Genomic DNA, 26508 nt, shown 5'->3' with positions numbered 1-26508 from the left:
ACATTAAAAGTAAATGTTGTTTGTTAAACTGATACTAAAATACTTACCGTCATACATTATTCTGACGGTTTTTAAAACTGACGCTATTTCGTTTATGTCAGTTTAGTATCAATGTTCAAGGTCAATAACAACCAACGTTAACCAGCACATTTTTTGTAGTGAAATTTAAGATGAATTGCAAGATCAATCATGATCCAAAACAAAATTGCAAAATAGACCTTCATTATTTTTTTATTACATCTTTATTTTTCAAACCTACCAATTTGATCCTTTATTTTGTAACTAAAATTTCTAGAATATTGTTGATAGAATGAACGGTTGACGCGGCGTCATAAAATAAATTGATCAGAAAACACTACAAAAAACACATTGGAATACGTCGATTAATCTATGTCACAATCTAAACTGACGTAAGTTTTTTTTTAAATGTTGATTTAAAAACCGACTTAAATTTCATTAAAGACATATTTCACTTTTTATTCTTTCTCCTTTGATGATTTCATTTTCATTTTATTTATTATTTTCAATCGTTTTCATATTAATAGGATAGTTAATTTTAAAAAAAGGGATATACATAGCTTATATAAAAGACGAGATTTTAAGTTTTGTGTCACATAAAAACAGACGCTAAACTTACTTAAAATGATTTAAATATTTGACGTTAAAAGGAAACGTAGCATCATTGAAATGAAACTGATTCAAATTCCTACATAGATTAAAAGTAAAATTAGGTTTAGACCTCTTTTATTCTTATTTGTGTACATCATTGAAAATTTGTAGCATGTGACAATGAAAAATTCATACCAAAATGCATGCCTTTAATTTCTCAATATAAAGAATTATATGTGTTGACATTCACTAAATCTGAACTTAAAGTCACATATCCTTTTAGTCGTGTCAATTAAAACCATCTTATACTTGAAAACTTATTTGCTTACTTCCGGCCTCCGGGAACCATCCACCTAACAACGGTACCCATAAAAGTGGAGGTAACGGTGCGTTTGCCTACCCTCGTTCGAGGTAAGGTGGCCAAGGGCAGGGCCGGCGCTGATGCGGTGCCAACGGTGCTTTTGCACTAAGTTGCATTTTTTCAAAAAAAAATTATGCAATCTACAATTAACACCTAAAAAATCAAAAGAAAATCTTTTTTGCACCAGGTTCAACAAAAACTTGAGCCGGACCTGACCAAGGGGGCTGTATATAAGTATGTGTATGTGTCCTCGACATGTTTCTGATGCCAAGCTGTCGACTCACTTTCCGCCAACCTTACAACATCAAAAGGACTCTCATCCAAATTTTCAAAAAACTTTTGCATTTTTAGCATTCCATATCAGGGCTGTTCCATATATACCGCATTATCCAAAACAATGATGTATGTTGGGAACCAGGTGATATTTCACCTAGGAAAAAAACCATATTCTCAAATAAAGACTCCATTGGGAAAGGATTGGGATCAAGTGGTATTTGAGATAAAACCGATGTTTAACGTGCTAGCGGCCCGTCAAATATAACATGGTTAATTGTCTCCTCTTGGCCTACACATCAAGCACAACTTAGGTTACAATTGATTCCCAACAACTTAGGTTAGCGTGACCGCAAACACACCTTGTTAGCACTTATCACATATATAAATGGTAAATCTTTGGTGGGTATCGTATTTTCCAAATTCTAGCATGAAGCGGTGTTATATCTAGACGGCAAACTATATCATTTAAAGGTCCTTAGATTCGTCATTCGGGTCATATGGTATCCATATTTAACGGTGAACTTATCCATATATATTATATTTATTTTAATAAATTTTGTCTTTCTTAACTTCATAGGATTACTACTTTATAATATTTTAGAATAATCTTTTCATGAGATTATGACATTTGGCGTTCTATTTTATGACATATATCATCAAATTCTTTTCAATTATTATTTATATTTATTAAGAAAAAAATAAAATCCAGTCAAAATGTAGGCGGTGTGAGATTAAAATTACTCAAACTAGTTATTGGTCTTTGGACTATTAATATACACATAAACATAGCAATATATTTTTTTGTGCACCAAAACAGAGCAATTTCAATTTTATTTTTTTGTATAAGAAAAGAAACAAAATAAAAAAAATCAATTATTATTAACATTTAGAATCCATCACACATAATTTTTGTCTTGATTAGCTTCATAGGATTCATACCTTGTAATATATTAAAAGATAAAAAAAAAAAACAATCAAGATATAAGTAGTGTGAGATTAAAATTACTCGACCTAGATATAACGCTTTGGACTATTAATATACACATAAGAGCAATATCAATTTCATTTTCTGTATATCAAAATCTATATTACGAAAGATGGTCAACTCTCTCCATATGAGTGACATGTCAGCAATGGAGAGAGTCTCACCTGTTTGTCCTCCTTAAAAGCAAACAAACCTAAACTAAAATGAATATGAAACATCTTTCATGTCTTTTATTGGTTTTTTTTGTATCACAAACAGTTTCAATATTTGACTAAAGAATTTAGAGAGGTTTAAAACAAATATTTAGAAGTTGTCAAAAAAAATTATATAAACTTCTTATTAAAAAACAAATTCTATAGTTATATTCAAGAAATTGAGGAGCTAACATAAATGTAAAATTTAGTAAACCAAAACCATATTTGTTACAAAATATGCATCCGTATGAAGCTTTTATTTGATATATATTTTTTTGACGTTTTAGACAGGAACTGTAGATTAATTAAATCTCTCAAAACAAAGTTATTCATGCATGTATCTAATCATTTAATTACAAAATAAGAAAACTTATGTGAAGTATTAAATAAATGAACATCAAATTATATTTTCAAAATTTCTACAATTTAAGAAAACAAAAATAATCTTTACATATATTTAAAAAAAACGATAGCAAAAATATTTAAAAACGGTAAGTCATAAGCCCGCGTATAGCGCGGGTATTCATCTAGTAAAAATAAAAAGATGGTAATCTCTTTGCTCTGTCTTTTTATCATCACCTAAATATTTATTTATTTTCTTTGAGGATTAACCATCCAAATAACAACGGTATCTCATAAAAGTGGAGGTAAGGGTGCCTTCGCCTCCCCTGTTCGAGGTATGTCGACCAAGGGGGTTGTATATAAGTCTGTGGCCTCGACATGTGCCTGATGCAAGGCTATCGCCTCAGTTTCTGCAAACCTTACAACCTCAAGAGGACTCTCAACCAAATTTTTGAAAACTTCTAATTTATAATCTTCCCTATATACAACATTATCTGAGGAAATGATGTATGTTGGGAACCGAATGAAGTTTCACCTAGGAAAAATCTATATTCTCAAACAAGGACTTCGTTTGGAAAGAATTAGGATCAAGTGGTATTTGAGATAATGCCAACATCTGTCGCAAAGGGGAACAGACAAAAGTAACATAATTATGTTTTTTACTGTCTTCCTGGGCGACACATCTGGCACAACCTAGGTCATAATTGATTTCCCGACGACTTATGTTAGAGTAACTGAAACTAGCGGTGTAAAAATGGGTAACCCGACCTGATCCGATCCATGTCCACGTGGATTTGAGACTTTCGTAGATGGGTTTAATCCGACCTATTTATTATAATAAGTTGAATTTAATACCCAAACCTAATAATATAAAAACAAATGGCTAAATGGATTATATAGGTTATCCATATATAAATAAAATAAAATAAAATAATTAATAGAAATCCATAACATATTATATAAAATAGAATTATAAAACTAACCAAAGTTTTCAAGCTTAAAAAAATAATATCAGATATTTAAATAGAAAAAACATCCTAAAATCTTAAAGCCAAAAATCCTTAAAACCAAAATACAAAGTCATTATATTATATATATATTATTTTTGTTTTTTTCATTAACCCATGGATAATCCATAACCCTAATGGATTTATCCCATTAAATCCATAAACCCATGGGACGAACTCATCAATATTCATTTATTTATATAGGTATAAAAACTTAATGCTTATCCGTAAAAATAATAAACAAACAGAATAAATCCATGAGTTTCAGTCTAAAACACACCTTGTTAGCAGCACTTGCCACATAAAATAGTAAATTTTGGTGGATATTGTACTTTCCAAATTCTGGTCTAAAGCGGTATTAAATCTGGTCTGCAAACTCTTATCATTAGAGTTCATTAAATCCAATTCGGACGGTATGATATCTATATTTAACGGTGTACTTATCCATCTATATTATATTTATTTTAATAAATTTTATATTATTTCATAGAATTCATATTTTGTCATATCTTATATAACATGACACAATTTTTCTTTGCATATAACATTTAACTTCAAATTCCTTTTAATTATTATTAACATTTAGAATCCATCACATATAAATTTTGTCTTGCTTAGATTCCAACTTTGTAATATATTAACAAATGACAGAAAAAAAAAATTCAATCAGAATATAAGCAGTGTGAGATTAAAATTACTCGACCTAGTTATAGGTTTATGGAACTAAAAAAAATGTGAAGCTTTTTTTTTCTTTTGGTTCCCATTGTTTTATATGTATTTTCAAAAATTGGTTTTTTTAGTTAGGCTAATTCTAATTATTATAGTGTTATTTATTTATTTTGGTGTACAAAAAAACTTTTTGAATTACCTGTAAAAAGTGATTTCTCTATCGAAAAAGGTTTTAACGCGGTCCAATATCCTTTTCTTTTTCAAATTTTTTTGCGAATTTATTTTTTCGAGAGAAAAATACGTTTTTCGGAACTCCCATTTAAAAATGAAAACGAAAAAAATTCAGTGGTATAATTGGATGTCAAAGACATTTATTATTCAATTCTTTCGTACTCCATATGGAATTTTTTTATTATATATTATTTTCAAAACAAAAAAGACATCCGATTATACCAGTGACAAATTGGATGTAATTGGACTATTAATATACAGAGAAACATAGCAATATAAATTTTATTTTTTTCTATTACAAAAGAAACAAAAAAAAATTCAATTATTGTTAAGATTTATGTCTTGCTTAGCTTCATAGGATTCTTCTTTATAATATAGTAACGTATGAAGAAAAAAACAAAAATCTAATCATAATGTAGGCGGTGTGGGATGTTAAAATAATCTCTCTGTTTTCTGTTCTTAATATAAATAGAAAACAGAGGATATCAATTTCATTTTTCTGTGTAACGGAAGAAAAGAAACAAAAAAAAATGGTAATCTCTTTGCTCTGTGTTTGTATCATCACCTTCGCTTCGTTGATCTTTATCAGCAAGAAGATCAAACGCTCTAAATGGAACCTTCCTCCTAGCCCTCCAACGTTACCAGTCATCGGAAACTTACACCAAGTTGGAGAATTGCCTCACATGTTATTTCAACGTCTAGCCGAAAGAACAGGACATGTTATGCTTCTTCACTTAGGGTTTGTCCCTGTAACTGTTATCTCATCGAGAGAAGCAGCTGAAGAGGTGTGTAGAACTCATGACCTAGACTGCTGCAGCAGGCCTAAGCTTGTTGGTTCGAGGCTAACCTCTCGGGGTTTTAAAGATGTCGCTTTTACACCGTATGGTGACGAGTGGAAGGAGCGGCGCAAGTTCTTGGTGCGTGAGTTTTTCTGTTTGAAAAAGGTTCAGTCTTCCGGGTATATCAGAGAGGAAGAATGTAACTTTCTTGTCAAGAAACTGTCGGAATCAGCGGAGGATCGATCTCCGGTCGATTTGAGCAAAACCCTTTTCTGGCTAACCGCGAGTATCCTGTTTAGAGTTGCTTTTGGACAAAGGTTCCACGAGAATGAGTTTATCGATAAAGACAAGATCGAAGAGCTTGTGTCTGAAGCCGAGAGAGCTCAGGGTAGTTTCACTTGCTCTGATTTCTTTCCTATTGCCGGACTTGGATGGCTCGTTGACTGTATTTCCGGGCAACACAAGAGGCTCAAAGATGTTTTCGTCAAGCTCGATACTATGTTTCAAGGTGTGATCGATGATCATTTACATCCTGGAAATATATCAAAAGATCACAGAGATATCGTCGATGTTATGTTGGATGTGATCGATGATCATAAACAAGGCAAAGATGATGCCTTGAAGCTCACGACAGATCACATCAAGGCATTACTATCGGTAAGAACAAAAAAAAAACAAAAAACAAGATTTGTTTCAACAACACATTTGCATTGAAACTGAATCTGCATATTTACAATTTTTTTTTTTTTTCTCTTTGCTAGAATTTGTTTCTAGGAGGAGTAGACACAGGAGCTATTACCATGATATGGGCAATGACGGAACTCGTTAAAACCCCTGAAGTGATGAAGAAAGTTCAAGGCGAGATCCGAGACCGTCTTGGCAACAATAGGGAGAGAATCACAGAAGAAGATGTCGACAAAGTTCCTTTCTTGAACATGGTGATCAAGGAAACATTCAGATTACACCCAGCAGCACCTCTTCTGCTCCCAAGGGAAACAATGGCTCACATCAAGGTCCAAGGCTATGATATTCCTCCAAAGACACAGATCTTGGTGAACGCTTGGGCGATAGGAAGAGATCAGAAATACTGGACAAGCCCGGAAGAGTTTAACCCGGAGAGGTTTATCGATAGTCCTGTGGATTATAAAGGAAGACATTTCGAGCTCTTACCGTTTGGGTCTGGTCGAAGGATATGTCCCGGTATAGTAATGGGGGTAGCTACTGTGGAATTAGGACTCTTGAACTTACTTTACTACTTCGATTGGAGAGCACCTGATGGTATGACACATGAAGACATCGATAAAGAAGAAGCTGGTACCCTTACAGTCGTCAAGAAAGTACCTCTCAAGCTTGTCCCAGTTCGAGTTCAGTGAGTGCACCAATCTATATAGTTCTAGACTTTGTACAAGTTATGAATAAAAACTTCGTCTCTACATTATGTAATATAAACCGAAACGAAGCAAGTATATGTAAGATGATGTTATAAAGAACATAATCCTGGCTTGCTATGAATAAAAAAGTTACATCTCAAAGGAAAGATTTCGATAAGGCTGTGCTTAGTCTCATTGGCTCCTCTTTTAAACAAGTCCGGACTGATTTGATTTCAGGGGAAAGAAAAGCCACAATGAGTTTATTACATTTTTCAAAACGGTAAGAAAAATCTATAACAATGATTCGATAAGGATCTAACTCCAGAGAACACAAGATACTGTCGGGCAATGTAAGGTGAAACAACAAAATCAGAGATCAAAAGAGAGATATGTAACCTAAGGTTGGAGACATCTTATGGAAACATTGATCGTGGGAGTAATTAGTACTAAGCTCTCTGGCCACAAAGAGAAACTGAAACAGAGAGAGAGGAAAAGAGATCAAACCACCGCCATCGTCGAGGCACTACAGCGGCTGACGCGGCGACACAAAATAAGTTGATCAGCAAATTAAAGATAAATTGCAATATCAACCTTGATCTAAAACAAAAAGTCAATATAAACCTTCATTATTTTGTTTGTTTACATCTCCTCCATTTATTTTAAGAATTCTCAATTTGATCCTTCATTTTTCTTCTTCTGGGTTTGATAAATTTACACAACTAATTGTGCTAGAATTATCATTGCTAGAATAGAGATTACATATGCTTGAATTTTAACCAATCAGATATTTGAGGTAGAGAAATCTTATCACAAAAGTTCAAGAGGAAGGAGGGAAAAGTCACATGACATATCTCAAAGTCGTCTTCATTAAGAGATATAATTGTCCTAACACATCACCATGTACCATTTGGTTTCAATATGTGTTATTTGTCTAATTCATACACTCTTCTAAGATTTTTTTTCACCCAACTTCTCAAATTCAGTAGACAAGACAGCTAAAGTTTCCGTTGATTGTACATATTCTTTTCTTTTTTTATGGAAAAGGTTCAACCGTTACTAGTATGATCCTCTTGCTTTTCGGATCGACGTGAGTGACTTGGATCCAATTACTAAGATAGAATTTAATTAGAAGTTATGATGGCTTTGACGCTATTGTTAGATTAGATTATTAACATAAGCGATCAATTCTACCAGTTTCTAAGTTGTGTTGTGTCTTTGAACCCTTAAAGTTGCCAACTTTATCTCATGATACGATGCTTGTTTTCCTTCCAACTCAGGAAAGAGCTTATTAGCCTAAATACCACAACTTTACTTCTAAAGCATTTACTTGGTCCACAAGATATACATACAAATGTGGGAGTATTAGGGAAGCAAGATGTGTATCGTGCGGTAATATTCTACATCTTGATATTACTTATTGTATAAGTTATTTCCTTATCCGTTTAGGAAAATTTACATTATATTGTGTTAGCAATATGTCAAAACTAATCACTATATATATATGCCTTAATTTTATGAAATACAACACAATAAACTATTCTATTTCTATAATATTTGACACATTTCTCTCTATATGTATGTCTCTGCGAAATGATTCACCAACACCTACCAAAAAAAAAACACAAACACCCCCAAACTTTTCTAAATACATTTAACATGAAGAAGACAAAAGAGCTAAAACGTATGTTTTGCTTCATCATCTTCTTCTCGTTCTTCTCCTTCATCACAAACAACATGGCCTTTCCTCTCTCTACAAAATCTCATTGGATCATCGACGAAAAAGGGCAAAGAGTGAAGCTGGCGTGTGTGAATTGGCCATCACATTTGCAGCCTGTGGTGGCGGAAGGGCTGAGTAAGCAACGGGTAGATGACTTGGCCAAGAAGATACTTGAAATGGGTTTCAATTGTGTTAGATTAACTTGGCCACTTGATCTGGCTACTAATGAGACATTGGCTAATAACGTTACTGTGAGACAATCTTTTCAAAGGCTTGGTCTTACTGATGACATTTCTGGTTTCCAAACCAAGAACCCATCCATGATTGATCTTCCCCTCATTGAAGCTTACAAGGTATGATAGTATCAAATTTCTTGGATTAATTTATTCGGATAGAAAAAAAGAATTTAAAAAAAACTAATCATCTATATTCTTTACTTACTAATTACAGTGGTATATAATATACTAGCTAAACAATTTAGCCCAAAAATATTTAGTTTTCTATCCATAAAGGTAAAATCTAATGGTTCGGAGACCCATCCAAAAACTCAAATTAGAATATAATAGGTCATAAAATACACATATGACTCTACTAAAATAAAATCATCAAAAATAATGATGAATAAAAAAGAATAAATTTTCACAAAACAAAATTTTGGTTATATACGTGGATACTTTTAAGACTATGGTTTTCAAAACTAATTTAATTATATATTTTTTTACCGAAATCTCTTATCATGTATACTTTTATTTTTACCCGCAAATTACTCATTTCCTTTGAAAACATGATTATTATTTTTTTCGTTTTTGCAGAAGGTGGTAGCTAAATTGGGAGACAAAAATGTGATGGTGATATTAGACAACCATGTGACCAAGCCAGGATGGTGTTGTGGCTACGACGACGGCAACGGTTTCTTTGGCGACACTTTCTTTGACCCTGCTACGTGGATCGCCGGTCTGACCAAGATAGCCACGACTTTCAAAGGTACCTCGAATGTCGTTGGCATGAGCCTCAGAAACGAGCTTAGAGGACCTAAACAAAACGTCGACGCTTGGTTCAAGTACGTGTACATTTTATACGAGATAAGATATTCGCACTTGACTATAATTTCTTTATTTTTATTTATTTTGAGTTTATTTTTATTTAATTGGTTTGGTTTGAAATGAATTTCTCTGATAAATTAATGGCTACATAGAAAAAGAAACGAAAAAAAGATTATACAACTAGCGGCATCTTTTGCGCCTTTTTTTATGTTTGTCCATTTGCTGCATGCATGTGTATGTGTAAGACAGTAAGAGAACGCTATTTAATATAGATTCTGTAATATTGAATCAGTTTATTACCTCTAATGGCATACTTTACATTAAAAGTTTGTCTGTTAACGAAAAAGGTACAACTATAAGGAGAAAATATGGACACTGGTTAAAGTAAGCCACGTATTAATGGTTAAATGATTTATGCGGGTACATAATTAACATGCATGTATGGTTTAGTTAAAGTATGTCACTTATAAATGTTAAAGTGGCTTATGGGTGTACATGCTTGCATGTAGGATCCTTGCAAAGTAGGATTTAATTTTTATTTTTATATGTATGCATGTAGGTACATGCAACAAGGAGCCGAAGCAGTTCACGAAGCAAACCCTGAAGTACTTGTTATCCTTTCTGGCCTCAGCTACGACACCGACCTCTCATTTGTCCGATCACGACCGGTGAACCTAACTTTTACTAGGAAACTCGTGTTCGAGATCCATCGATACTCCTTCACTAACACAAACACATGGAGTTCCAAAAACCCTAACGAGGCATGCGGCGAGATTCTGAAAAGCATCGAGGACGGAGGCGGTTTCAATCTCCGTGACTTCCCAGTGTTTCTTAGTGAGTTTGGAATCGATTTGAGAGGCAAAAACGTTAACGATAATAGGTATATCGGATGTATATTAGGTTGGGCGGCGGAGAACGACGTAGATTGGTCGATTTGGACACTTCAAGGAAGTTATTATCTCAGAGAAGGTGTTGTTGGAATGAGCGAGTATTACGGTGTGTTGGACTCGGATTGGGATCGTGTTCGAAGCCGGAGTTTCTTGCAAAGGTTGTCTCTGATTCAATCCCCGCTTCAAGGTATATATATTCTATATTTCTGTCTTCGGAGACTAATTTTAGAATTTACAATCGTCACCAAGTATTAAAAACATTATGTGGTCTACAATACATACGAATACACTATCAAAATATTAAATGGAGTTATGATATAAGTTAGCTACCATTAGATTAGAAACTCTATCAATCATTAAATTTACAACAAATAAACTGTAGATATCTTAAAATGACATTTGTAACATTATAATTGTAATTCAGATTTTAGAATGAGAATGATATTTCACAATTGCGTAAAATATAATGTACAAAGATATTTATTATTAGATATCATAACTCTATTTATTTAGGTGTTAGCTATCTGCAGTATTTTTATACATAGAATTTGCTTATGCTTGTTCATTAGACATAGTTAAGCATCTCATTATTCCTAACTTGGTTAAGCAGGACCGGGCTCTCAACCCAAAGTCTACAATCTTGTTTTTCACCCGTTAACCGGACTTTGCATGTTACAAAGTATCTTAGATCCAACCAAGGTCACTCTCGGTCTATGTAATGAATCTCAACCATGGAGCTACACTCCTGACAACACCCTGAGACTCAAAGACAAATCTCTATGCTTAGAGAGCACCGGGTCGAATGCGCCGGTTAAGCTGAGTAATATGAGTTGCTCGAGCCCTAACTTGTCAAAATGGCAGACTACATCAGCCTCTAATATGCTATTAGCTGCGAAGTAAAGCAATAACTCGCTTTGTCTTGACGTGGATGAATCCAATAACCTCATGGCTAGTGACTGCAAGTGCGTGAAGGGTGAAGACACCTCGTGTGATCCCACAAGCCAGTGGTTTAAGATTGTCAAAGTTAGTATATAATGAGGTTTAATATAGATTATATCATATATAAATAACATGCAGTAACCTCATAAAGTTGTAAACTTCGTTTCTTATAAGTTAAATCTAATATTCACTCTAATGTCATTTTACACTTTTTTACACTTTTTTTTGTTTCAAAAAATGTCATTTTATATTTTTAATGTCATTTCTTTTATAAGTATTAAAATGACACTTGAAACAGAGGAAGTATATATGATGTTATTTTACGCTATCAAGATAACGATTAAGTAAGTAATCAATGTTAAGAAGATATTAAACGTCAAACCCAAATAAAACAAAATAAAATAAACACTGTATGACTTTTTCAATAAATTAGTCATTAGTGATTGATTTGATTAAAGTTTCATTAATCCTACTAATTAATTGAGAAGTACAAATATGAAACTAATCTTAAAATGTGTAAAAAATTACATTCAATTACCATTTGAAAAACTTAATTAAGCTAAGTTAATTAACTAAATAAAGTTAATTAATTAAAAAAAAACACTGACATATCAAATAGAAAAAATCAAGAAAAATAAAAATATATATTTTATCTCTCTAATAAATTATGGACAAAAATTACTAAATATATTTTTTAAAAATATAAACTAATCATAATTTCAAAAACTAAGATTTTATATCCAAGTACACAATATAATTATTTTTAATAACTAAATTTCAAAGATTTTGTTAAGATTTCAAATTATGATTCTCCTATCATCTTTATTTTCTTTTATTTAAAAATTGTTTGGAATTTTCATATAATACTTATGATTAGTAAAATGCAGAATTTTTTCTGCATATGTTGTGATTTGAATTTTTTAAAACGAAAATATATTATTCAATCTAAAAAAATGTATGTTTTAATTTTCACATTTGCGGGTTGGTAAAACTAAATTTATATAAATGATAAATTAATAATTTTTATTTGTTCACAATTATAATATTAAAACTACTACTTCATATTTCACAAAATAATAATGCAAATACAACAAACAAACAATGTAAAACTGTAGTATATATCAAAAAATAATATACTATAATATTCTAAAATAATTAGTATTCAAAAAGACTAATAGATTTACAGAACAATTAAAATAAATATTATCACAAACAAAATAACTTAAAAAAAAATATAACAATAACTTTTATTATTATATTAGAAATATTTTTTAAAATGTTGAGCCCTGTATATCTACTAGTTAGACACTAATTTGGATGTTCGGTGTTGTGAATTGTGATCTAGTCGCTAATAATTTTCTTAGTATATAGAGAGGACCATTCCACTTCTTACAAAACAGAGACACATAAGTTTCAATGGGAAGACTCTTCTTCATCTCTGTCTTTCTTCTTCCATACGTCATCATAAACATCACCACCTTCGCTCTCCCTCTCTCCACCGACTCACGCTGGATCGTCGACGACGACGGCAGCAACAAAGGTCGGCGCGTGAAGGTCACGTGCGTCAACTGGCCGTCGCATCTTGAAACCGCGGTGGCTGAAGGACTGAGCAAGCAGCCATTGGATTCGATCGCCGAGAAGATCGTCTCAATGGGTTTCAATTGCGTTAGATTGACTTGGCCTCTCTACTTAGCCACCGATGAATCTTTCTCTGATATCACGACTGTGAGACAATCTCTTCTCAAGTTTCGTCTCTTTCAAGCTGTTTCTGGTTTTCAAGTTCACAATCCCACGATTCTTGATCTCCCCCTTATCAAAGCTTTCCAGGTAAAGTTCTGACCTTTTTCCCGGTAGGATTTTGACTTTAGTGGGATTCTTGAAATTCTTGTTTAGTTTGTAATCTGTCAATTAGGATTTCAAGAAAAAGAAAGATGAGAACTTTGTTTGTTCTTTCTCTTAACACAGGAAGTAGTGTCTTGTCTTGGAAAGCATAGAGTAATGGTGATCTTAGACAATCACATAAGCCAACCTGGTTGGTGTTGTAGTGACAATGATGGTAACGGGTTTTTCGGCGATAAACATTTAAACCCTCAAGTTTGGATCAAAGGGTTAAAGAAGATGGCATCAATGTTTGCTAATAACGTTTCATCAAATGTGGTTGGTATGAGTCTGAGAAATGAACTTAGAGGTCCTAAACAGAACATTAAAGATTGGTATACCTATATGAGAAAAGGCGCTGAAGCGGTCCACTCCGTTAACCCGGATGTTCTTGTTATTGTCTCGGGTTTAAATTACGCTACTGACTTATCTTTCCTCCGAGACAGACCCTTTGAAGTTAGCTTTAGGAGGAAACTTGTGTTTGAGATCCATTGGTATGGATTTTGGAACTCTTGGGAAGAAGATAACTCGAACATGATTTGCGGGAGAGAAACAGAGAAGATAATGAAAATGTCGGGGTTTTTGCTCGAGAAAGGGATCCCGTTGTTTGTGAGCGAGTTTGGGGTTGACCAAAGAGGAAACAATGTGAATGACAATAAGTTTCTAAGTTGTTTTATGGCTTTAGCAGCTGATCTTGATCTAGATTGGGCGCTATGGACACTTGCAGGAAGCTATTACATAAGGGGAAGAACCATTGGATCAGATGAAACTTATGGAGTTTTGGATTGGAATTGGTTAAGCATAAGGAACTCAACCATTTTGCAGATGGTTTCTACAATTCAGACTCCTTTTAGAGGTACACTAATTTGTTTTTCAAACTTACCTTTGTTATATTTGATCACTTGATTTATAACACAAGTTTAAACAACTTTGCAATAATCAGGACCAGGTCTAATGGAAACTCAACCAAAGAAAATAATGTTCCATCCTTTGAGTGGACTTTGCGTTGTAAGAAAATCATTGTTTCAACTAAAGCTTGGTTCTTGTAATAGATCAGAAAGCTGGAGACTTTCTTCTCATCGAGTTTTATCATTAGCAGAAGAACGAATCCTCTGTTTAAAAGCTTATGAGAAAGGAAACTCTGTCAAGCTGCGTTTGTTTTTCACTGAGTTTCACTGTTCAAAATGGAGACTTTTGTCTGACTCGAAGATGCAACTCTCGTCCGTAACAAAGAATGGAGCATTTGTCTGTTTGGATGTGGATTCACGCAGTAATAAGATTGTGACAAGAAGATGTAAATGTTTACAAGGAAACTCGAGTTGTGATCCGAGAAGCCAGTGGTTTAAGCTTGTTACTAGCACGAGAAGGCGGTCTATATCAAAACCTTTTCTTCAAATTAGTCCATACTCCAAGACATCTCTTCAGAAGGCTTTATCAATCTTACTGCTTTAGGATTTCTAATCCGGTTTGGTTTTTGGATCGGGTACACACCTACCTTTCACAGTGCTGAGATGTTTATACACCTAACTTACAATTTCAGAATTTGCAAATCTTGCTTTGTTTAACATTCGTGATCTGCAGTAACATAATAAACATACTGTACATTTTATTAACCAAGATTATTTATGTGCCTAAACTAATTTAGAAGGGTGAAGATCTTACATTAGCCATATATATAAACAACTTTTTCAGTAATAGCTGTATTTTCTTCTATATTTATGAATCTTGCTTCTTCTCCTCCAGAGATCTCGGTGTAATACTGACCTTAAGACCATGTTTCATATACAAAGTTGTTGTTACTCGTGGAACAACAACATGATCTGGATCAACGTTGATTGAGTAATTCAACAAGATCGAAGCAGCTACCATTTTCATCTGCAAGTATGCAAACGTTTTCCCTAAACAAAGCCTTGGACCGGCGTTGAACACGACGTATTTGAACTGATCATCACTCACATATTGCCCTCCTTGTATCCATCTCTCTGGTTTAAACATTTCACAGTCTTTTCCCCAAATTGATTTCATTCTTCCCATCGCATAGACCGAGAAGTAAACGCGTGAACCTTTTCTCAAGAAAGTGCCATCAGGAAACACGTCTTCTTCAGTCGCTTGTTTCATTTCCATAGGAATTGGTGGATAGAGTCTAAGAGATTCCGACAATGCTGCTTGTATATAAACCATATCGTTTAGTTCTTTGACTGTAAAGTGACAAAAACTCTCTGTTTCTCCTGTTTCAAGATTCTTGTTGTTCTTCTCTCTTTGGCTCAAGATTTGTCTGATTTCTCTGAGAATCTTGGTTTCGACTTCCGGGTGTTTTGTTAACAACCAGAAGAACCAAGTAAGTGCGACGGAACTCGTGTCTCGTCCCGCTAAGATGAAGCTTGTGCAGAACTGTCTGAAAAACTTGACGGTGAACCGATCATTTTCATCGCCTCTTTTGTGACTCTCGTTCTGGATTAGCCTCGAGAGGACATCAGATTTGCTATTAGCTAATGTTCCTTCATCCTTAAGCATCGTGATTCGTTCGAGAACCATCTTGTCTATAAACTTGTGAACCGTCTCAACCGCTTTCCTCAGCCCTTTCTCATACCCTACATCGAAAAACTTCATCGGTTTCCACAAAAACGGCGGTATCATGAACCGAAACAGAGTAGACTCTGTTGCTTCTTCAAACGCTTTAGCGAATGGAACGTGGGGAAGATCATCATCCAAAGTCCCGGGGTCATCTCCGAGACCCGCAATGCAGATATTATCAAACGTTAACCGTAAAAGAATCTCTTGAAGATCGAAAGCTTCTTGTGAATTTGAGAAACTCTCCATCACTTTCAAGAGCTTCCTCTGTATCAAATCTCTTGTCGTCTGAAAAGAATGATCCACGAAGCGAGTCGAGTGCATCTCAGTTATGATGATCCGTCTCTGTTCTTTCCAAGATTCATCATCCGCGTTGAAAATACCATCTTCGAGCAAATCGCGGAATCTCTCTTTGTAAAACTCCCCTTTAGGGAAGTTCTTGAAATTGGTTTTGAGCATGTATTCGATGTTTGCAGGAACACTAGTCATGGCTCCATAAGATCCACTAAACCAGATCCCTTGGTATGGAAACGTTCCTCGGCTTTTCGTCAAACACCGGGTGACCCATCCGAAGACATCGTGAACATGAAGGAAGAACTCGGGAGTGATCCCAAACACAGGCCATTGCACTGGTCCGCCTTTGTTGGTTAGCTTGGCTTGCAAGCAACCGAAAAGGAATAGACCTAACAACGCAATTGATACATCTTGAAGACAAAGATGAGCAGAGATGCGATCTATTAATGACGACGTTACAGAGTTTTCATTAGACATTTTTGTATAAATGTTATTTGCTCAGTAACTATTTTGTAGCAGTTATAAACTTGAGAAAATTGGATTTCAAGGTTTTATGTTTAAATTTCGTAAAGATAGGTAAACCGAAGAAGATTCAAAGAGAGGATTCATCATGCTTTTGGAGATATTTTGCTGAAGGATTCAAGAGACAGTTGAATTGGAATTGGTCTATTTCAAGAACGACTTTTTCTTAACTTACACGAAACGTAAAGTTTGAAAGCAAAATGCGAAATGTGTGCTTGTTAAGTTAGTGTCGTAGAAGCATAGCTACAAATGCAAAATTACACGTCTTTTTTTAGCAAACTCATAACCAATGAACCATTTTGACAAGTAGCAGTCTCTCGTTCAATCTCTCACCCACAAAAAAAAATATAAAAGAATGAAAAAGTAGAAAAGTGAATCTCTCAGACTTTGAGCCTGAATGGGGTTCTCCCCATTGCGCATCCTCTAAGGTTTCAATTTTTGTTCGGTCCAGTTTATTACACAATTTATTTATCTTTTACCCCATTTATATTGATTTTAGGTTTTTCATTATATAAGTTCAATGAGAGTCCGCAAATTTGGCATGTTCCAATCTTTTCCCTACCATTCTAATACGACTTTTAACAAAAATGAGCCGATATATCAATCGAAAGCCCATAGGTTTATTTGTTCAATTAGGAGGATAACTTCACACATACTAGCCCTTCCCCTAATCGACCAAACATATGATTATGGTTAATCTTGTGGCATTATCACAAATCAAAAAAAAAAACTAAAGATTTGAGTAGATTAGAAAACAATTGAAACAAAAAATTTAGGTAATGGAATTAGGGAAATATATGTGAATAAATTATACCAGAAGACAGGTAACACTGTGAAAATAGTAAAATTTAAACACAGAGCTGTTAAAATTCTGGCCAGTTTAATATTTGCTCCGGAAACTTGAACATCTCTCACTAATAATCTAAGAGAGTTCACCATTATGAAGCAAATAATTTACCAATTTCTAAACCAAAATCAATTTCGAAATTTCTCAAACACGATTAACCGATGGATAAAAAACCAAACAAATCGGTCAAAATTAGCCATCGGATATTAGGTATTTTTGTTTCATTCGAACGAATCCGAAATCACAAAAAAAAAATCCCTATCGATCGGATTGAAGATTTTTTATTATACGCTTCCGGTGACACGCCCTTCAGGGTATGTAAAACCCTAAAACGAAGAGCGCAACGCCTTTCGAAAGCGATTAGATATCTCATTGTCAAAAAAAAAATGTTCAAACACAAACTATGATGAAGATTGAAAAAAAGTTAGAAGAACTATGGTGACGGCTACGGAGATTGACTTTCGAGTTTATGAATTAGGGGTTAGAAGGACTTCCTTTTATAGAGAGAACGATGAGTCAAAATTAGGGTAATGGTATTAATGGGCCTTAACTTTTAGGCCCATTTCGTTATTGGACCATTTACCAACATTTTGGTCAAATTTGGATCTTTATTGTGAGTCAAAAAGTTTGGGCCACTGTTACTAAAATGTCCAGTTTCGGTACACGGATATCGGTATTTTTTGTTATTTATATATTTTTATGGGAAAAAAAATGAAAATTAGTTCACGTGGTTTTTTTACTTAAAAATAAAATAAATTGAAAATCAGTGTTTTGGAATGAAAATATTCAGTTTTATTTTTTTCCCCTCGGTCCTGACAGAAACTTAATAAAATAATTAATTTGATCTTTTTACTAAGTTCAAGTATTACCTAAAAATTTTGTAAGGTCCACTAAAAAGTTAAGTTAAAATTGATAGAGTGTAAATTGCTACAACATTCAAACTTAAACCTTAATTGTAATTGTTTTTTAATTATATGTGATAGAGACTATCATTTTTTAGTGGACCTTATCTACAACTACAACTACTAAAGTAAATTAAACCCTACGAAAAGAATGTGATTTTGAAATGTTGTAAAAGCTTTCTGTACCAGTCGTCACATCCTAAAATCTTTCAATTAATACCCTAGGAATGGGGTTTAAATGCTAACAGTGGTTTAATGTTTTTCAAAATCCTGAAGAAAGACAAAACCCACTGAAAATTAAAACTAGAGACATCTCTAACATCAGGAAGATTAAAGTTGTAGTCAACGATCACTATCAACACTGCCATGCACCAAGTAAGGTGGATATCAGACCACGTGTCAGTGCCCCATGAATCAGAGGGAGATACAGAATGTGATCATCACTAGCACAGAGTCCTCTATTGTCCCTTTCACATGTCTCTGAATAAGACAGCTAACACACTAGAACAAAGATAGTATTGCCTGAAATCCAACTTTTACCCTAGGTCAACCCAATTTTAGATCTCCTATCTAGATTTTCACTGTCTCTCCTTTAAAAAATAATAAGTAACGTAAATCCAAATATCACTTTCTTTCTTTGAAGCTTTGAAGTAAAGAAAAAGAGGATTAAGATGTGACGTTTTACTACTTTTCATAAGTCATTATTAAGTTCATGTTGATACCCAAAAGAACTTAGCGTGAGTAGAGTAATTATTGATAACAAAAAGAAGTTTAAATTAAGACAAACACAAAAAACAAAAGGGTACAAATTTTAACCAAGATCATGTCTACTTACATTTTTTTATATATCTTATGATACACACAATACAAACAACATACACCTAGAAAGATGTTTCTCCTTCCACGGTGAAACTCCGGCCTTCGTCTACGCTACTGCCGGAAAATCCATCTTCATGACTGTTATCATGGTCACTGTCACAACATGACCCACTCTCAGAGTGATCTTGACCGTCCATTTGCTCAATACGACTATGATTGAGTTTAATGCAGCCGTTAATGTTGATAGAGACGGGTTCTGGTAACTGCTTCCCGTCTCGGGGCGGCGAGAAGACCACCGGAAGGTAAAGCTCAGCCTCGCATGGAAACTTCGAGCTCTTGAAGTGTTCCTTTAAATCCTCCAGACCCTGTTATTGACCACCAAAATAAACGCATTGTGACCAAAACAAATTATCAAATCTATAAAAAAAAAAAAAATCAAGACTTTGGTTTAGCCTATAGCTTAAGTTTTGGTATATATAGATATTGCAACTTCTGTGGATTTGCAGGGTTTACTCGAGTATATATATATTAGGTTTATGTAGTTTGCGATTTCAAAACACTGTGTATATACCTGAACTCTCGCATATGTGATTTGGCAAATCTTACGCGAATTAAAAACCTCCCAACGTTGATGATTAAACGCCTTGTAAAACCTCCAAGCTGCTTCCGGAGATGTCATGTTCACAAACCCATAACCAACATTGCACTTGTTGCTATAATACACACAACATAGAAATTAGTTAACATTTTGGTTATAAATATAACCGATCTAATCTATATATAATCACTGGATTTCAATGTTTGATTACTTGAAATCCATCGGGAGATACACGAAATCATAAGACGAAAAGGGCTGATGAAGAGACTCATGTTCATGGTGATCCTCAGCGATCCCTTCGTTAATGTGGATGCAATGCTTGTCCAGCATATCCAACAGTAGCTTTTGACTATATAAAACAAAAACATTGAATCTCATAAACAAAATCCAATAGGAAGCTGTAATATAAGAGCATCCGGGAAAATGTTAGTCAATTAAGGTACGTATGATAAAACAAGAATATAACCAAAAGCTTGATGGAACATAACATTGGAGAATTTTATCTAGAATATAAAGCTTTGAATATAAAGCTTTGAATATAGGCTATATATATAGCACACGAATCCATGCGAATATTTTAATGAAAGATCTAAATCTTTAACCATCCTAGAGTTTGAAAAAGCTTCCAACTTTAAATCCATATAATCACTTTATTGAGAGATTAGAAAATTTTTAGGTTTTTAAACCATCTTAGTTTCCATCGGAATATTAGAAAAATACTACGAACTTTAGATTATAAAACGTAGTATTTATTAATCTATTAATACTAAGTAAATTAGATTATATATATAAAGCCCAACCTGTACTTGTTTGGTATGTTCTTGATCATCAAAGTGGTACGTGGATCTCTGCAACTTGGATCTTCCATGGTTTCTTCACTGATAAGAAACTGACTTAGTTCCATGTTCTTCATCTGTCTTTTCTTCCCCCACTTAGCCATGTTCTTGCTTTTTGTCTCCGCGCATTCGGATTCCGCTCCTCGGGTCTTATTATCGACGTCATCAATGATAGATAACGAACGCATAGAAGCATTAACAGCGATAACACCATTACTAGGGCTCACAATCTTGTTTTTATCTTTCATAAGAGTTACAGACTGCCTCAAATAAGGAGGATTTAGAATCGGTGGTGGTTGAAGCGGTTGAAACGGTAGCTGTGGTAGCCTAGATGACCTGAACCTGTTCTTAAGTCCACCTGGACGACTAAATTCGATCACAACTTGCTTACCACCGATCTCTTCACCATTCATTCGATCAAATGCTCTCGCCGCATCTCTTACATCATAAAACTCAACGAACCTTTGATGTTTCTTGTACGGCGTCTCTCTCAACTCTTTGATCGGACCTGAAACGAACAAACGGTCCAATATTATCTATATTCAAAAGCTAAAATGATGTTCATAACATGCAAACAATTAATCCATGATTCATGTAAATAATATTGTAATTTATATTATAGCCTAACATTATTAGTCTTTGAAAAATGTTTTAATTCCTGACATATCCACAAATCGAGGAAACAAACTAAATCTAATGGTAAAGTAAATCAAGACATAGAAACTCGTAAAAGAACCGTACCGTAAACTTGGAAAATCTGTCTGAGATCAATGGAAGAGACCTCAGGGTCTAAGTTAAATATCACCAACGTTCCTTGGTTACAACCTCCGGGAACAGCACTAGTCGCCGGAACTACGAACTGAGCCCATACATGTCTGCCGGAAACAAACCCACGCGCCGATGAAGAAGAAGAAGGTGAGCTCCAAACGTTTCCACCTCCACCTCCGCCGCCGCTGCTACCACTGAGTCTAGCTTGTTGCTGCATGTGTCTACCGCAAACATCACGAACCGCTCTTTTAGCGTCACGGATATCGTAGAAATGTACGGTCACGATTCCTTCAGAGATTCTTTCCATTTGCACGCCACGGACGTCGCCGAAGACCTCCAAGTCACGTCTCACCGTGGACTCGGTTACGTCACGCGGTACGGATATCAAAGAGAGCGACCGCGTCGGAGAATTTGACGGTGTAGGAGGCCTTTGAGCTGCCGAAACGCCGCTGAAACATGGACGCGGTGGTGGTAGTGGTTGTGGTTGTGGTGGAGGAGGAGAAGAGAACATCATCGGATGTGGTGGAAGATTAAAGAACGTGAAAACTCTTGGCTCCGTCGGAGATAATCCGTATGAAGATGGAGGCAACGGCGGAGGAAGCGGCGGAGGAGGAGGAGAAGTGTAGGGAAAGTAAAAATGAGAAGAGATAGGGTTCAGTGGTATGAACTCTTGAGCACGAGGGTCTAAGTTTCTGGCGAACGGGAAAATTCTAGAGTCCTCCATTAATGCCGGAGAAATGATATTTTCCGGCGAATGATGAAAGATTTCTTGATCGTGTGAGAGAGAGAGATACTGTAACGTCGTCTGTCTCTCTCTCTTTACTTCTCCTCAGACAAGACAGTGGAAGAGAACAAATGTTTATTTATTTTTATTTTTTTATGTTGTAAGCATTTAAGTTTCTCGAAAATGACTGTTTTTTAAAATCGGATTTATTATTTATTACTATCGTTTTTGTTGAGGTTACGTTAATACCCCTACGCACTTTTTGGTGTAGGTTTTGGGTTCTTTGGTTTTACGAGGCGTATATATATTTGATTTGAGACAGATTAAAGTCCCTACGCGACACGAATACTGAGTACGTGGAAAATGTTCATCCTTTAAATTTTCGGTTTTGTAGTAGAATATTGAAACAGTGAAGAGTAATGTATTACTATTGACAATGAAAAAATGGGTATGGTGATCTCGGGTGATTGTTGTGGGAGAGCCTTTTTGGACCTATCAGAGAGGTTACTATTTAGTATTTTCTTTTTGTCTTACTCTTGATTCGCAAAACGTTTTATATCGTTGTATTATTGTATACCATATTAACAGTGTACAGTACTACAGTTAAAACATATATTCTAGCTCTGTGGACACCGTAGACGTCGTCGGAAGGGGTAACAATAGTCAGAGTCGGACTTTAGACCCATGCAAGAGAAGTTTGAGATTTAATGTCAATGTTACATATCAATTTAACTATCTATTCTATTTAGAGTCTACACATCTCCACAAGGCATAACACAAGCATGAATAGATATTGTTCCATGACCTACACAGCTTTAGAGATTGAGGACAGAATTAATATATAGAGTCTACATATCTCGGTTTAGCTATACTGGTTATTGTGTTTGATAAAATAAAATAAAAAACTATACTGGTTGGTTATTGTTGGTAAAAAGAAAATAAAACAAAAACTTTTCTCTTTCATCTCTATCTATCTTTATGGGAAAAACTAATATGGTATCAGAATGTAATCTAGATTATCAACCAGATCTTAAAAGTTTTAAAAAGACATTTGGAACGTTTTTCATATTCTTGCTTGGGAGCTTTCTAAAATGGAGGCCTAGCTAGTCAATAATAATAGCCGGATTTGGTGGCAATGGCATTAGGTTTTATAAGAGTTTATTTGTTCTCCACTTATTATTCCTTAAACTCTCATTATTCTTATAACCGCTTTTTAGATAGTGGCGTCCATGAAAATGAAGCTAAAAATACTCATACGGCTTGCTTTTAGTTAGAACTTTATTTTTTCCATTACACCTTATCCTAATGTTTCTTCTCTTTTTTTGTCTGTCCGGTTTATCGTCACATATCGAGTGCCAGTGGTTTGTGATCGATCGGAAGTCGGTTCAATTGATAGGAGTCGAATCCAAACCGAATCCATAAAAACCTATATGTATAGAAGAAACACACTACAAAACAAAAGCTAATTAATGTATTTCAAAAATGACATGTTTATCTATATATTTTTTCTTTTCAGTTGTTATTTTCTGATATAAGTGGAAAATGGAAATATATCTATGAAACAAAATTTGATTTGATTCTGACTTAAAAAAAAATTGGAATAGATACAAAAAGTCCAATAACAATAGTGAATTACTTTTATCAGTATCCTTCCTATGAGTATATTTTTTAAATACCAATATAGATGGTGTGCGTTCGTGTTTTTCATTTGGTTAATTATAACAAACTAAATATCTCATATCTTTAATATTTCCTCGGTTTTATAAAAATTAATGTTTTGGGATATTTTTTTGTTCTACAAAGATTGATGTTTTGTAAATTTCAATAAGTAATTAATCATTGAAAATATTTAAAATTTTGAATTGTTATTGGTTTAAAATTAAATAATATCTCTTTAGTCAAAGAAAAAAATATATTTAAACTCAATAATCATTGTTTTTTAAAATGCGTAAAAACTTCCAAACATTAATCTTTTCGAGATAGGGAGTTCGAGATAGGGAGAGTATAAATTTGCATTACAACGTACAATGTCTGATCTCCAAAATATCTAAAGTCGGCAATACATTGTTTTCGCGAATCCAACGTTACATTACAAAGTCACAGTAAACTTAAATTAAATAAAAAGTTAGTTTACAAAAAGGTTATATGATACTACTATCAGAATGAAAGATCTTTAAAAGGAATACTATTGTTTAACGTGGATATTATTAGTAGGGTAGTGAAGAAAGTGTTTGTTAAACACGAAGTAGTGACCCAAACGCACGTGCACATGAAAAAACTCGGTTCGAGAAGAAGACTCCCCAAAACCAACGACCAAAAACCATAATCTTGGTTTGCGTTTTTTTATTTTATTTTCCTTTTCCTCAGATAATCAATCATAAAACAAATATTTTACTTAATACCACTTCTTGCTTACCACGTTTGCTTCTGTTTTTCGCATTTTCTTAAACAAAAACATATTTTAAATTTCTTATTTGGTGTATAAGTATGATTCGTTTTGGTAAGCGTACATGGAATACCACCAATTTTACTCATGGCCAAAATAATAAGAAATATTTTCATCCACTCGTTTAATGATTTCATTATTCTAATATGATTTCTGAATATAATAGAGGTATATATTTTATTTCAACTGTGAAACTAAGTCATATTGACCGAACCTCTAAACATGAAAATCTTCGATTAGAGTTTAGTAGTTGTAGTTTTTATTAGAAATGGACTGACTAGCCAAACAAAAACCCGAATCAAAATTAAACCAAACCAAATCTACTACAAACTGAAGTGTTTGGCTTAATTAGCAACTAGACTATATATTATCCTTTTGAAATTACCTAATCAAGTTCGATTGTATAACTTTTATAACGTATTTCATTATATGAACACATATTACTTACCAATCAATTTTAAATATTTTTTTGTTCTATCAGATTTTATATAATACTAATTGTAAAACACAACCAAACCAAACTCTAACCGAGCGACATCTCAATATAACCAAATTGAAGTTCGGTAAGATAGTTCAATGATTGGTTTGCTAAACCGAATCCATCAAACCAAAAATACACTGAAATGTCCACTCTTTACGTTGCCTGAAAAAAACAAGAGAAACCATTGAAGATACAACAAAGTAAAATTTCTGGCTCTAAAGTCAAAATGTATATCCTAGTCGTATAAAACAGGGAGATGAGGATAGAAAGTGACCCGTCGTTAGTTAATTGACTTTTACGTCTTACAAAGTTACATATTTGTTCGATTCTATAATATCAGGTATAGTAACTAATATTGAATAACGCTGGGGATTATATGAAAAGGTTTCGGCTTTTTTTGTTTGTTTTTGTTTATGATGGGCCTTTCTATTGGGCCGTTTGTTCCAACTTTCTTCTATATATATATCTATCACTTGTGTTCAACGGAAACATCTGAGAACATATTTCGAAAATTGAGAGAGCCGTTCGAGATCTCGGGGTTTGTCTTTGCTTCTTGTTCTGTTTAACTATTTCTATTTTGTCTGAAATCATTTGCTTATCTTTCCTCATTGATTGATGAATGAGACGTAATGCTATAAAGGCCACCCCTACTGAAGCTAGCTTTGAATGTGTTTCTACTACTAATTTGTGGGGATTTTGGTTTAGGGTATTATCAGCTATTAGATTTTATCGGTTTATTTGATTATAGCTACTTTTAAGATTTGTTAAATGGATTCTGAGTATATAGAGTTTTCTGTTTACAGGTTAATTTAAAGCCGAAGGTTATCCTACGAAAACTGTATGTGATGAGCATCTTGAGTTACGAAAAGGAATATTTAACACTACTAAATCTTCAGAAGCATGTAAACCATATGATACAAGTCTATCTCAAACTACTAAATCTTCAGAAGTATGAATATGTATGCATGTATCCCGTGCTAAGATCAGAGGCTTAGGGCAAATTTTGAAATTGTGGCCTTGTATATATAAGTTTTTTTTATAGAAAATATATATTTTTAATATATTAAAAAGGAAATATTACCACATTTTCAAATATTTTCATTAAAAATGAGATTTAGTGGTTAATAGTATAAAAAGCAAAAATAATTTTCTTTATAAAAGTCATTTTTATGATTTGTTTTATAAGAAAAAGTCCTAAAACACTATTTAAGAGTGAATATTAAAGCTAATTTTGAAAAAATGTGGCTTTTTTTTTAATATATTTGTGTGGCCTAGGGCAAATGCACCTTTTCTCCCTTACTAAGCACGGCACTATAGTAATAAGCACGGCATTGCATGTATGTATCGAGATAATCTAACGTAAGCCAAATCATATACATAAAAGTAAAGTTTTACTCTTTTTTTATTGGT

At 33.9% G+C, this 26508-nt stretch overlaps 4 protein-coding genes, 1 non-coding gene and 1 pseudogene across 6 annotated transcripts; 3 read left to right on the top strand and 3 right to left on the bottom strand.

The window, feature by feature from the left end:
* The first annotated feature begins 5159 nt into the window (after nucleotides 1-5159).
* Nucleotides 5160-6985, top strand: LOC104790247 (cytochrome P450 71B17-like). Its single transcript, XM_087454036.1, has 2 exons — nucleotides 5160-6110; nucleotides 6215-6985. Exons 1-2 carry the CDS (start codon nucleotides 5205-5207, stop codon nucleotides 6824-6826), a joined length of 1518 nt encoding a protein of 505 aa, XP_087310162.1. The 5' UTR covers nucleotides 5160-5204; the 3' UTR covers nucleotides 6827-6985.
* A 1361-nt stretch (nucleotides 6986-8346) lies between these two features.
* LOC104790246 (glycosyl hydrolase 5 family protein-like) lies at nucleotides 8347-11622 on the top strand. Its single transcript, XM_087454064.1, has 4 exons — nucleotides 8347-8893; nucleotides 9353-9600; nucleotides 10143-10660; nucleotides 11084-11622. The coding sequence occupies exons 1-4, from the start codon at nucleotides 8414-8416 to the stop codon at nucleotides 11371-11373; spliced, it is 1536 nt and encodes a 511-aa protein (XP_087310190.1). The 5' UTR covers nucleotides 8347-8413; the 3' UTR covers nucleotides 11374-11622.
* A 1109-nt stretch (nucleotides 11623-12731) lies between these two features.
* On the top strand, nucleotides 12732-14985 carry LOC104790245 (glycosyl hydrolase 5 family protein). The gene is made up of 3 exons (XM_010515956.3): nucleotides 12732-13239; nucleotides 13378-14146; nucleotides 14234-14985. Exons 1-3 carry the CDS (start codon nucleotides 12829-12831, stop codon nucleotides 14740-14742), a joined length of 1689 nt encoding a protein of 562 aa, XP_010514258.2. The 5' UTR covers nucleotides 12732-12828; the 3' UTR covers nucleotides 14743-14985.
* Nucleotides 14833-16794, bottom strand: LOC104790244 (cytochrome P450 86B1 pseudogene; annotated as a pseudogene). Its single transcript, XR_015560334.1, has one exon. The product of XR_015560334.1 is annotated as a cytochrome P450 86B1 pseudogene (transcript).
* Nucleotides 16795-17483: 689 nt separating this feature from the next.
* LOC147942185 (small nucleolar RNA snoR137) lies at nucleotides 17484-17627 on the bottom strand. Its single transcript, XR_015560621.1, has one exon. It is a non-coding gene; the product is annotated as a small nucleolar RNA snoR137 (small nucleolar RNA).
* A 1531-nt stretch (nucleotides 17628-19158) lies between these two features.
* On the bottom strand, nucleotides 19159-22356 carry LOC104790243 (protein terminal ear1 homolog). The gene is made up of 5 exons (XM_010515954.3): nucleotides 21421-22356; nucleotides 20644-21187; nucleotides 20055-20192; nucleotides 19817-19958; nucleotides 19159-19610 (listed from the first exon to the last, which is right to left on the bottom strand). Exons 1-5 carry the CDS (start codon nucleotides 22169-22171, stop codon nucleotides 19308-19310), a joined length of 1878 nt encoding a protein of 625 aa, XP_010514256.1. The 5' UTR covers nucleotides 22172-22356; the 3' UTR covers nucleotides 19159-19307.
* Between the last annotated feature and the right edge of the window lie 4152 nt (nucleotides 22357-26508).

This window comes from Camelina sativa, chromosome 6 (genome assembly GCF_030686135.1).
Source record: "Camelina sativa cultivar CO46 ecotype springtype chromosome 6, ASM3068613v1".
In the NCBI taxonomy this organism is placed as follows: Eukaryota; Viridiplantae; Streptophyta; class Magnoliopsida; order Brassicales; family Brassicaceae; genus Camelina; species Camelina sativa.
This window is presented reverse-complemented; position numbering and strand designations above follow the sequence as displayed.

Bases quoted from the DNA above. Each gene is read 5' to 3' on its own strand.
- LOC104790247 (XM_087454036.1), top strand. From the start codon at position 5,205: ATGGTAATCTCTTTGCTCTGTGTTTGTATCATCACCTTCGCTTCGTTG. The intron at 6,111-6,214 runs GTAAGAACAAAA...TCTCTTTGCTAG, and splicing joins ACATCAAGGCATTACTATCG to AATTTGTTTCTAGGAGGAGT.
- LOC104790246 (XM_087454064.1), top strand. From the start codon at position 8,414: ATGATTCACCAACACCTACCAAAAAAAAAACACAAACACCCCCAAACT. The intron at 8,894-9,352 runs GTATGATAGTAT...TCGTTTTTGCAG, and splicing joins CCCTCATTGAAGCTTACAAG to AAGGTGGTAGCTAAATTGGG. The intron at 10,661-11,083 runs GTATATATATTC...TTGGTTAAGCAG, and splicing joins GATTCAATCCCCGCTTCAAG to GACCGGGCTCTCAACCCAAA.
- LOC104790245 (XM_010515956.3), top strand. From the start codon at position 12,829: ATGGGAAGACTCTTCTTCATCTCTGTCTTTCTTCTTCCATACGTCATC. The intron at 13,240-13,377 runs GTAAAGTTCTGA...CTCTTAACACAG, and splicing joins CCCTTATCAAAGCTTTCCAG to GAAGTAGTGTCTTGTCTTGG. The intron at 14,147-14,233 runs GTACACTAATTT...TGCAATAATCAG, and splicing joins AATTCAGACTCCTTTTAGAG to GACCAGGTCTAATGGAAACT.
- LOC104790243 (XM_010515954.3), bottom strand. From the start codon at position 22,171: ATGGAGGACTCTAGAATTTTCCCGTTCGCCAGAAACTTAGACCCTCGT. The intron at 21,188-21,420 runs GTACGGTTCTTT...TGTTCGTTTCAG, and splicing joins ACAGATTTTCCAAGTTTACG to GTCCGATCAAAGAGTTGAGA. The intron at 20,193-20,643 runs GTTGGGCTTTAT...TGTTTTATATAG, and splicing joins AACATACCAAACAAGTACAG to TCAAAAGCTACTGTTGGATA.